General features: G+C 44.2%; 1 protein-coding gene across 1 annotated transcript in view; it reads left to right on the forward strand.

Moving 5' to 3' along the window:
• The window catches only part of LOC120978466 (putative ferric-chelate reductase 1), a 41,490-nt gene that overhangs the window by 15,335 nt on the left and 13,303 nt on the right, over positions 1 to 12,852 (forward strand). Inside the window, exons 5-10 of the mRNA XM_040406605.1 lie at positions 4,105 to 4,246; positions 9,292 to 9,474; positions 10,363 to 10,461; positions 11,329 to 11,476; positions 11,561 to 11,674; positions 11,956 to 12,071. Coding sequence (XP_040262539.1) covers positions 4,105 to 4,246; positions 9,292 to 9,474; positions 10,363 to 10,461; positions 11,329 to 11,476; positions 11,561 to 11,674; positions 11,956 to 12,071 — 802 coding nt within the window. The remainder of the gene's footprint in view (positions 1 to 4,104; positions 4,247 to 9,291; positions 9,475 to 10,362; positions 10,462 to 11,328; positions 11,477 to 11,560; positions 11,675 to 11,955; positions 12,072 to 12,852) is intronic.

A 12,852-nucleotide genomic window follows, 5' to 3' on the forward strand; every position in this document is an offset into this window, starting at 1 on the left:
GAGCTTAGCCCAGCTGTCTGGACCTGCGCCATATTTATCACAGGGGCTCAGGCTGGATGATATGTGGTGTAGGGATAGACACATTTCTCTGACTCTATACTGACTATTGGTTTGCTCACTTTGACTCTATTACGACAATGGCAGACAAGAATAGGCATATTCTATTAGTGCTGGCGATGTGTGGTCCGCAAAATGCGGAACGCACATTGCCGATGTCCGTGTTTTGTGGATCTGCAAAACACGCTACGGACGTGTGAATGGAGCCTAACACATACTGATACCTGTAACACGTACCAATACGATCTCTTCACGTCACTACAGCGCTCACCTCCACTGGCCAGCAGGAAATTATCGGGAATGACTAGTTTGTGCCCGATAATTCCCTTTTCAGTTGGCCCATGGCCTTAACCCAGAGAATGATAGGAATCTGGCAAATCAATTGCTTACACTTGCAAATTCAGGGATTTGAGGCCAAATGCTATTTTTCCTAAAGCTTCAAGTCTTTGTTTCATGGAACCAAAGTCAGTACATGCCTGTCTGCGGGGGGGAGTAATATTACTTGGATTATACACGCTGAGTTAGATTTATCACTAGTAACAGAGGGACATGTCCTGATTCTGCATAAAGAACGGACTCTGCAACTTGTTACATTGTGGTCCGACTCCCAATAGAAGGCTACACTGTGATTTGTATTAATTTTAGTTTCAAAGTGTCACAATTCTGACATTAGTTCTAACACGAGCACCGTGAACTCTGACCTTTACATAAAGGGTTTGTCCCATCAGAGCATCGCCCTTTAGTTGGACATCTCCCTCAATGATAAATGGATCAGCAGATATCCGGCGGCCAGACCCCCTGGCGGTGAGATCCTACACCTTTACTGTTACTATACAGAACAGAATTGATGATCGTCTTCTACACGATGGTGCTGAGTCCGCCAGGGCGAGAGCTGCTCTTAGCGTCTATGACAGGCATGGCCAACCTGAGGCTCTCCAGCTGTTGCAAAACTACAACTCCCAACATGCTCAGACTGCCTACAGCTAGTAGCCTGCAGCAGGGCATGGTGGGAGTTGTAGTTTTACAACAGCTGGAGAGCCGCAGGTTGGCCATGCCTGGTCTATGACAAACATATGCCTAATGATTAGAGAGGAGCAGATTGATTATAAAGAAATCGAATTCGACCTGAATTATGTAAAAAAAAAAACAAAAAAAAAAAACATTGCGTTGCATCCGGATTCTGAGCGATTCGCTTTACCAATGAACTTTAAACTGGCCATACACAAGATATTTCTTGGTGATCTTGAAGGGAATCTGTCACTACGATTCTGGTCTATGATCTGCAGTCAACCATGAGTAGTGCTGCAGATGAGGAGTCCAGATCGCCATTTTTTATCTTCCTACTAGCCCCCACCTAGTCAGCACTCAAAACTGCACTGAAATACGCAGTCCGGACTGATGTGCTGTGTCCGCATAGTGGAGAGGACCGGAGTGCGCATGCGCAGCAGTCCCGACAACAAAAGGGGGGGGGGGGGGGTGTCAGTGGGAAAATGAAAAGCAGCAACTTGGACTCCTTATCTGCAGTATTATATTATAGCAGATAATATTCCAAAATAATAGATGACAAATCCTCTATTAACAATCTATGGGTGCAGCCTCATAGTCCCCAATGTATTTTGTCAGGGAAACCAAGTGACAGAGGGGTTTGATCTTTGTTTACCCATCTTGAGACTTGGTCTCTCTGGAAGAAATGCAGCTACAGAAATGTCTCTAAGGGTCATTCACACGACCGTATGAATGGGTCCAAATCCGTTCCGCAATTTTGCGGAACAGGTGCTGACGCATTCATTTCAATGGGGCCACAAAAGATGTGGACTGCACACCGTGTGCTCTCCACATCCGCTGCCCCGCAAACAAGATAGAGCATGTCCCATCCTTGTTTGCAATTGCGGACAAGAATAGGCATTTTCTATCATAGTGGCGGCCATGTGCGGCCCGCAAAACACTGTCGTGTAAATGTAGCCTAAGGGGTAGGTTCACATCACGTTTTTGCCACCTGTTTAACGTATAAGTTGGGGGGGGGGGGGAGAGATACAAAAGCGTAACACCCCACACTTTTCTAGTCTGGTTAAAAAAACAACGTATACGTTAATATATACCAGGGGTACTTAACTAGTTTTATTAAAGGTCCACATACCTGGGTCTGCAGTCAGGTGAAGGTCCGAGCTGAACGCCAACAGTAGAGATGCCATGCGATCATGTGATCCATGCGCGTGGGGCGCTCTGACGTTATAGTGGAGCGCCCCGGGTAAGTCCCAGAATTTTTAATGGCCACATTAGTGCCCCAGTAAGAATAATGCCCCCAGTAAGAATAATGTCCCCATTAGTGCCCCCAGTAAGAGTAATGCCCCCATTAGTGCCCCCCTTCTCTGATTTTGCAAAAAAGAAAATAGCATTCACCTGTCTGCGGTGAACATTCGCTGCTGACTGCACGCTCAGGACCGGTGCTCCAACGTGATGACGTCTTGTAGGTCCTGTCCTGAGCTTCTAGTCAGCAGGGAGTGTTCTCCACAGCGTCAGCAAATGGAGGTGGAGGTACCGTATTTTTATTTATTTTTTTACTAGCACAAGTAGCGGTGGAGGTAAAGGCTGTACTAATGGGCGTTCCATGATGGAAGCGCTCATTAGTAAGGGTACTTTCACACTTGCAGCAGGACGGATCAGACAGGCTGCTCACACCCTGTCAGATCCATCTTGCCACTACTTCGCCGTGCCGCTGCTCTGTGCCCATCGACTATAATGGGGATGGGGGCAGAGCTACGGCGCAGCACGGTGAGAGGCCGCGAGACTAAAAGTACTACATGTCCGACTTTTTTCGTTTGGCGGCCTCAGGCCGTGCACTGCCATGCTGCGCTGTAGCTCCACTCCCGCTATAGTCAATGGGGAGTGGCAGTCCGGCGAAATAGTGGCAGGACGGATCTGACAGGGTGAACAGCCTGTCGGATCTGTCCTGCCGCAAGTGTGAAAGTACCTTAACAGTCCTTACAGGAAAATTCTGGCACCGGCAAGGGAACTAAAATACCAGCCTTGCTGGTGAACTACTGGCCGGGTGGCAACCCAAGCCACAGAACAGACATATGATAGTTTTGTTCTGCATCCAATTCCCATTATTGAGGGATTGGATGCGGCCCCTTAATTACAATGGGGCCACAAGAGATGCAGACATGACACTGTGTGCTGTCTGCATCTTTTTCCGCTCAATTGAAACTAAGGGGTCCGCATCCAATGCCCCAGGTTACCTTTAATTTTAAAGAAGATGGCCCAGGAGAGATGGGAACACGACACTGACTGGAGTCCTTTCCTGCAGTCAGTGACGTGTTCCCGCCTCTCTGTAGCCCTCTCCACGCCCCCCTTCCTTCCCAAATGTGACATTTATTTCATTGGTGGCAGTGGTGATGTCCCTCCCCTCTCCAGCAGCACGTAAGTGTCCTTTGGAGCTTGAAGCTCCCTTACGTGCTGCCGCTGCCGCAGGGGAGGAGGGACCTGTGAGCGCACTGAGGGAGAAAGCTCCCTCCACGGGCAGGTGCCGGATGAAAGCGCTGGTGCCTGCATGTGGAGGGAGCAGTCTCTCACTGCGCTCCTGGGGCAGGAAGAAGTGCGCCGGTAAGCTCCTCCTCCTGCACGTACCAGAGTGTGCAGGAGAAGGAGCGCTACATGTCTCACTGCGCTCAGCGCTCTGGGAGTGGGACAGGAGGAAGTGCGCCGGTAAGCTCCTCCTCCTGCATGGTACAGTGTGCAGGAGAGGAGGAGCGCTCTGAAGGATGGCCGGGGTCCGGACAACTGGCGGCCGCGGTCCGTATTTGGACCGCGGTCCGCCAGTTGAGTACCCCTGATATATACTATCATATCATCCAAACCTGTCTGATACAATGGTCTGTTCAATCTGATAAAAGGGACTCGTTTTTTCAAGCTACTGTTTCTATGTGTATTCCCAGTGACAACTGTTCGGGCAGATTCTGTTGCTAAAGTGGTTTACTCGTGTGTTTTCATTTTATTTATTTTTTATTATATTAGTTCCTTTGCATATGAAAAATGTTTGTGTTCTAGGGCCACCGTCGTCGAGAAATACTCCATATACTGGGTGAAGATTCCAGGACCCATTATTTCTCAATCCGGTGTTCCGCCCGTGTCAAGCAAACCACAGACCGCTGCGTTGCCAGCCGTGCCGCCATCATTACTTACAAAGCGGGTACTGTTTTTCAGTAGTATTTCAATTGCTTTGATCAATGACGTATCGGCTTGCTTTCAGTGAATCCACTTTGTAATGGACATCAACTAGGTGATTGGTCATGTAGAGGTTCTCCTCTCGCCATTCTGCAGTTCTGGGGAAATAGTGGCCGGCCCTGATGCTTTAACATAGGCATGCTCAACCTGCGGCCCTCCAGCTGTTACAAAACTACAACTCCCAGCATGCCCGAACAGCCTACAGCAGGGCCTTGTGGGAGTTGTAGTTTTACAACAGCTGGAGGGCCGCAGGTTGAGCATCCCTGTATAACAGCTATTTTTATTGTAAGCATTGAAATGTACAGGCAGTCACCACAGTATCCTATCCCTCTCCCCTTCCACATTTCTTAGGAGCTGCCCTAGGTTGTGTTCACACCTGAGCTGGAGGCATCAGCATTATATGTTGGAGAAAATAGTAGCTCAAGCTGTGCCTAGACACCATGATGGAAACCCAACGAGCTGTGTTATACTCAATGGAATGGGATCAATCGGTTGTCGTTGGTGTCCATGTCATGGATCGGTTCTGTTTTTATCATTGTTCTGCTCTTATGACTCAGCAGAATAATGGAAATAACCAATGCAGATGTGAAACAGCACTTAAAGGCTATGTACAGCTTTTGAGGGCAATTTTTTTTTTTTATTATTGCATTGTACTGATTTTGCGCTAATACCATTTTTTTTCAATTGGTCTTTATTAAACATATGTGGCCCTTTTTTCTATACAGAGCTGAGATGCTCTTCTAGCAGCTTGTGGGTTTTCTTTTTTTTTCTGTCGGTTGGGGAGCTGATGGGCTCCTTATATCTGCTCTCTGACATTATAAACACTCATTTATAGTCCAGTTCTTATCTTAATGATAAGAATGTGGTAAGTGTTTGTCCTCTTAGTAGTTTAGAGATGAGGGTTATTAGATGACCGGCACAAAGTGAAAGTACCGGTCACACAGCTAGAAAAAGTCAACCCTTTGTGACAGAACGGCTCAATATTTTTAATAAAAGCCAAGTGAAAAAAAGATTTTTAGCCAAAAATGAGTAAAATGCAATCATAAACAAAAATTGCCCCAGAAGTTGTACATAGCCTTTAACCACCTCAGCTCCCCTAGCTTAAACACCCTTAATGACCAGGCCACTTTATACACTTCTGCACTACACTATTTTCACAGTTTATTGCTCGGTCATGCAACTTACCACCCAAATGAATTTTACCTCCTTTTCTTCTCACTAATAGAGCTTTCATTTGGTGGTATTTCATTGCTGCTGACATTTTTACTTTTTTTGTTATTAATTGGAATTTAACGAACTTTTTGCAAAAAATTACATTTTTCACTTTCAGTTGTAAAATTTTTCAAAAAAAAACGACATCTATATATAAATTTTTCTCTAAATGTATTGTTCTACATGTCTTTGATTAAAAAAAAATGTTTGGGTAAAAAAAAATGGTTTGGGTAAAAGTTATAGCGTTTACAAACTATGGTACAAAAATGTGAATTTCCGCTTTTTGAAGCAGCTCTGACTTTCTGAGCACCTGTCATGTTTCCTGAGGTTCTACAATGCCCAGACAGTAGAAAACCCCCACAAATAACCCCATTTCGGAAAGTAGACACCCTAAGGTATTCGCTGATGGGCATAGTGAGTTCATAGAACTTTTTATTTTTTGTCACAAGTTAGCAGAAAAATGATGATTTTTATTTTTTTTTTTCCTTACAAAGTCTCATATTCCACTAACTTGTGACAAAAAATAAAAACTTCCATGAACTCACTATGCCCATCACGAAATACCTTGGGGTGTCTTCTTTCCAAAATGGGGTCACTTGTGGGGTAGTTATACTGCCCTGGCATTTTAGGGGCCCTAATGTGTGAGAAGTAGTTTGAAATCAAAATGTGTAAAAAATGCCCTGTGAAATCCTAAAGGTGCTCTTTGGAATGTGGGCCCATTTGCGCACCTAGGCTGCAAAAAAGTGTCACACATCTGGTATCGCCATACTCAGAAGAAGTTGAGCAATGTGTTTTGGGGTGTCTTTTTACATATACCCATGCTGGGTGAGAGAAATATCTCGGCAAAAGACAACTTTTCCCTTTGTATAAAAAAATAAAAAGGGAAAAGTTGTCTTTTGCCGAGATATTTCTCTCACCCAGCATGGGTATATGTAAAAAGACACCCCAAACATATTGCCTAACTTCTCCTGAGTACGGAGATACCACATGTGTGACACTTTTTTGCAGCCTACATGCGCAAAGGGGCCCAAATTCCTTTTTATGAGGGCATTTTTAGACATTTGGATCCCAGACTTCTTCTCACGCTTTAGGGTCCCTAAAATGCCAGGGCAGTATAAATACCCCACATGTGACCCCATTTTGGAAAGAAGACACCCCAAGGTATTCAATGAGGGGCATGGCGAGTTCATAGAAGATTTTTTATTTTATTTTTTGGCACAAGTTAACGGAAATTGATTTTTATTTTATTTTTCTCACAAAGTCTCCCGTTCCGCTAACTTGGGACAAAAAGTTCAATCTTTCATGGACTCAATATGCCCCTCAGCGAATACCTTGGGGTGTCTTCTTTCCGAAATGGGGTCACATGTGGGGTATTTATACTGCCCTGGCATTTTAGGGGCCCTAAAGCGTGAGAAGAAGTCTGGAATATAAATGTCTAAAAGATTTTACGCATTTGGATTCAGTGAGGGGTATGGTGAGTTCATGTGAGATTTTATTTTTTTGTCACAAGTTAGTGGAATATGAGACTTTGTAAGAAAAAAAAAAAATCTATTTCCACTAACTTGTGCCAAAAAAATGTCTGAATGTAGCCTTACAGGGGGGTGATCAATGACAGGGGGGTGATCAGGGAGTGTATATGGGGTGATCAGGGGTTAATAAGTGATGGTGGGGGGCTGTAGTGTAGTGGTGCTTGGTGCTACTTATTACTGAGCTGCCTGTGTCCTCTGGTGGTCGATCCAAGCAAAAGGGACCACCAGAGGACCAGGTAGCCGGTATATTAGACGCTGTTATCAAAACAGCGTTTAATATACCTGTTGGGGGTTAAAAAAAAATCGCATCTACAGCCTGCCAGCGAACGATCGCCACTGGCAGGCTGGAGATCCACTCTTACCTGCAGTTCCTGTGAACGTGCGCGCGTTCACAGAAAATCTCGCGTCTCGCGAGATGACTCGTATATGCGTGACTCTGCCTGAGACTGCCGCCTCCGGAACACGATCCTGCGTTAGGCGGTCCGGAGGCGGTTTAAGATCGTATCTTAAAGTCAATGGGGGTCTTTTACTCAGACTGGCTTTTTATGCCGGTCTTAGATTCCCCCTATGCAGCTATAAGATTCGCCTAATTTATGATGAGACGTGTACTTCATCATGAATAATGCTAATCAATGGCAGTCCTTGTGCCTGGCGTAAAAAGGAGTCCTTTTTCGCCAACATTTCTGTCTGTTTCCAGCCCCAAGAGGCCCCCAACACATCCCTGTCCCATCCAACTACCAAACATGGCATAAAACCAGCCTAGATATTGTCGCGTAAGAGACTTGCGTCTATTTTAAGGCTACATTCACACTGGTGTTTTGGCTTTCCGTTTGTGAGATTTGTTCGGGGCTCTCACAAGCGGTCCAAAACTGATCCGTTTTGCCCTAATGCATTCTGAATGCAAAAGGGATCCGCTCAGAATGCATCAGTTTGCCTCCGATCAGTCACCATTCTGCTCTGGAGGCGGACACCAATATGCTGCTTGCTACAATCTGGCACAATTGAAAACGGATCCGTCCCCCATTGACTTTCAGTCGTGTTCAAGATGGATCTGTCATGACTCTAGAAGACATAATACAACCGGATCTGTTCATGACGGATGCATGCGGTTGTATTATTGTGACGGAAGCGTTTTTGCAGATCATTGACTGATCCGCAAAAAACGCTAATGTGAAAGTAGCCTTAGGGGTTGTATCATCTTGGATAGTGTCGAGCAAATCTGGTACGGATTGCTCTATCCGAACCCGGTTCGTTTGAAAACTTCATTTACAAGATCTCCTAAATTGTATAGGCTCCGCAGAGGCCTTGAAACTCTCTTGCTGCAAATAATGCGACACTTGCTTTGTCCCGCGTCTGACATCACAATTCAGTTATGCGCGTAAGTTACGGTTTCAAAATCCGAAACTGAACTGAGATTTTAAAACGGTAACGGTTGCTCTGCTTTTTTCGGCGACCACATATGCGCATATGCCGCTTTAGTTTGATAAAGGTCTATGGACTGAATCATCACATATACGTGGCCGCTCTTTAATAAAAGCACCTTTTTGCATCAAACAGAAGTATTTGTGCAGGAGTTTACATCATTCTCCATTTTTATGCAAAGTCTGACACCATTTGACACCACATTGCCTCAGCCTTCATCACTTTCATCATGATCAGTTTATTTATTTTTTTCCCCCCTTATATTAGCCATCAAGATCTCTTTTCATTAGCCTATTAAGGAATCGCTGCCTTAGGGCTCATGCACACGACCGTATGTATTTTGCAGTTCACAAAACACGGATCCGCAAAAAGTACGGATGATGTCCGTGCGCATTCTGTATTTTGCGGAACGGAACAGCCGGCCCCTAGTAGAACAGTCCTATCCCATGCAGACAATAATAAGACATGTTCTATCAATCTGCTCAGCTTCTCCTGCTCTATAAAATGCTTTCTGCAGATTGCAGTGGGTTTCATTATGCCAGCCCTGGACAACCCCTTTAATATTGAGTTATAACCTTTTGGTAATAGTCTGAACACAGACCGGAATATTCCTAGTTTTTTTGTGAAAAATAGATCTTGTGATCTCATAGTGAAGGTTTGCAGGAGACATGTTGAATGCTTTGTATTCTATACGGTTATGCAAAAATAGGTAGAACTATTACGCAATGTGTTTTATGTAGAGAACATATTATTCCCATCAGAAGAGCGCCACCCTGTGGCCACAAATATATAAAAATGTAATCGGATGATGAATTCTGTAGAAAATAACTCTGCGTTGTGTTTGCAGTTCAGCTCATCTGGATGCGGAAGCAGCAAATTCTGTGTTAGAAGCCCCACATCGTGCGATCCTCGGCGGGATCTCCGGTGCTTCTTCCTGTCCTTCAGAAGAGAAGGTGACTCCATGTTGATTGAAATGAGCGGACCTGTAAAAGGATACCTGGCATTTGCCTTGTCGCATGACCAGTGGATGGTGAGTAGATACGGTAGATGTTAAGAAGCTCCACAGACCTTTCTATGGTTTCAGCAAACTCTGGTTTAGCAAAATATATGACTTGTTTTCTGCTTATTGTTCTACACCGTTCAGGAGACAAATGAAAGGTTAATTAAGTGAGATTTATAATTTTAGCATAGACTTCCACTTCTATTATTTTATCCCTGTGATGGCTAACCTCCGGCACTCCAGCTGTGGTAAAACTACGACTCCCAAGATGTACACTTGCTCCATAGAAATGAATGGAGCATGCTGGGAGTCGTAGTTTCACCACAGCTGGAGTGCCGGAGGTTAGCCAACACTGCCTTAGCCTATTTGAGGTCCTATCCTTACCTTGGTTTGTCTGGTGAGGTCCTGGCATTACCTTCATCTATCAGCATTATCGTTTGATACAATATCTTGGTCTGTCTGATGAAGCCAGCCATTATCTTGGTGAGTCTGGTAAATCTGTCTCTGGTGAGGTCCTGACATTACCTTTATCTGTCTGGTGAGGTCCTGACCTTACCTTAGTCTGTCCAGTGAGGCCAGCTGTTACCTTGGTGTGTCTGCTAATGTCCCAGCAATACCCTGGTCTGTCTTATGAAGCTTAATGTTGGTCTGTGTGAGACATTATGTTCATCTGTCTGGTGAGACCCCAGTATTGCCTTGGGTCTGACTGGTGGGCGTCGCCAATGCGTCTGACTGGTGGGCGTCGCCAATGCGTCTGACTGGTGGGCGTCGCCAATGCGTATTATTCTGCTTTCAACACCTCCATCTATAGAATATATTAGAAAAACACTACTTTGCCACAAAACAGAACATAAACTCAATACAACGGAGAAGTATTTTGTTTTCTTGCATATACTAATTGTTTGGTGTGTTTCACAGGGGGATGATGATGTCTACCTGTGTCTTGTTGATGGTCAGACTGTTTGGATAAACCCGGCCTACAACAGAGGACGCTTCCACCCAGATGTGGCATTACCGGTAATTACAGAAGATTGTGATGGGACACCATAAGAATGTGTCTTATTGAAGTTTTATAAAACAGCAGATTCTGGTTTCTAATAAAAAAAATAATATATAGAATACATGGCCCGATGTACTGGCAAAATAATGCAGGTTTTTCTGCACTGGGGTGGAAGGGTTATACAAGGGTTGTATTTCTAAGTAAGTGGCAGGATCAAAAAGAAGCTCTGTTCTTATGCATAGGGTTGTTTCTGCACTAAGCACATGGATTTCTCCACAATCCCCATTCAAATGGAAAGTCACAGATCAAATCTGCCACATGTGAATATACCTTTATCCAGCACCCAGAGGTAGTGATTTAGCAAATAACGGATACGAAAAAAGGATCTCAAGACCCCCTAATGATTACTGTACTTCTTCCTCACTGATGATAATACCGCAATACACCTTTTCATAAACGTTTTCTGTGCTGGAAAACGGTAGTTTTCTGTGTTTTTTACAAATATTATTTTATGGCACAGTTACATACCACCACTGAGCAGGCCGTTATCAGGAAGGAGCTCATCAGCAGAGGTGAGAGCTGCATTTACATACAGCAATCATCCCCACTGCACGTGGACAAGGGATCGCTACTTCCATTGCTCGTCCCCATACAGAGTCATTGTTTTGGGGCAGCAGATACATAAGTGATTTCACCTGATGATGACTGGGAAATCGGTGGCACCTTCACATGGACCGATTATTCAGAATGTGTGTTCGTACAAACGTACATTCCCGATATTCGGACAGATGATAGTCCTATGTAAAGAGACCATTAGATCTAACCTTTGTAAGGTACCTTCTATTCTGCCGCCTCTGACCTCAGACGTACGGTTTTTACTCCAGGATGTTCTAGGTGACACGGTATGGAGGATAGAAGATGGGATTCTTCAATGTTCTTTCCGCAGAGACATTCACATCGCAGACTCTCCAGAGCGATTTCCACTGGACGGCAGTTATTATATATTTCTAGCTGATGGTGATGTTGAGGATGGTATGTAGATGACTGACTATTACGACCTCATTACTCATTATTACTATGGATTACCTAATCTTATTTCTCTTGTCAAAATGAAAGGACGCATTCGCAGACATCAACGACAGCCTCTCATCACCAGCAAAGTGTATAACATCGCTGGATCTACTGAAGACGTTGGTGGATCACGCTCGCCTCTGCTCATTAAGTTCCATGGTTAGTCAACTTTTGGTTCTCTTATAGTTTTCTTGTGTTTTTCTATGGAGTTCTATAGTTTTGGAAACCTTTTTCCCCTTCCCCCTCAGTCATATATCAAGGGCAAAAGCCACAAATCTAGTCTTCAGTCATCCTGTAACTAGACAGGGCTTCTTCTACATAAACCTTTAGGTCCTAAATGCTTCTACATAGGCGAGACCTCCCTTTGTTCTGCTCCTAATCGGTCAAAGCTTAAAAAGTATTGCAGAGAGTTCTCATTTGATTTCTGGTCACCTTGATAGGTGCTATGATGTTCATCGCCTGGATGACTACAGTCAGTATCGGTGTACTCTTTGCCCGCTTCTTCAAACCTGTCTGGCCAACATCTACTTTGTGTGGGGAGAAAATTTGGTTCCAGGTATATTTGTTTTTTTTTTTTTTTTTTTTTTTTTTTTATTCTTTATTTTTTTAAAGTTTCTTAAAATATTGTAAATAGACTCCCTTTTGTGTCCGATACATGGGTCATATTTATTTAAAAATTTTTTAATCAAACATAATTTTTATTGTAAAATATTTTGTAACTGAAACAACAGAGGTGTCTCATTTTTCCCCTCAAGTTCCCATACATCATAGGGTCATATTTTCTCATTACAAATTGCCCCAAAAAATGTGTTGCATAAATTTGTACATTTAAAAAAAAACAAAAACTACCTGGATGGTTTAGAAATTGGGCTAGAAAAAAGGGTGTGACAAAGAAGTACCTTAAATTTAATAATGATGCAAACTTTTTGATGCAAAATTCTAGTGTAAATATATGGCAGCCATGACTTGATAGGTGTCTAATGCACCAATTTCATCAAGCGATGTTTTCACCAGATGGACAACAGGTCATCAGTATCTGATCGGTATGAGACCCGTGCCGATCACCTGTTTGAGAAGGCCTTGGCGCTCGCAGTAGCCTTCTTACAGCATTTCCTGGGCCAATGACGACACATTCATCGGTCACGTGAGGCACAGCTCTGCCCCATAGATGTGTATGGGCTGAGCGCAATACCAAGCATAGCGGCTATACCATGTACGGTGCTGTACCTGGTGAGCAGGGAGAAGGCTACGGCACCAGAACCTTCTCAAATAGCTGATTGGCGGGGGTCCCGGGTGTCGGACCCCCACCGTTCAGATACTGGTAATCTATTGGAGGA

Source organism: Bufo bufo, chromosome 9 (genome assembly GCF_905171765.1).
Source record: "Bufo bufo chromosome 9, aBufBuf1.1, whole genome shotgun sequence".
Taxonomy (NCBI): Eukaryota; Metazoa; Chordata; class Amphibia; order Anura; family Bufonidae; genus Bufo; species Bufo bufo.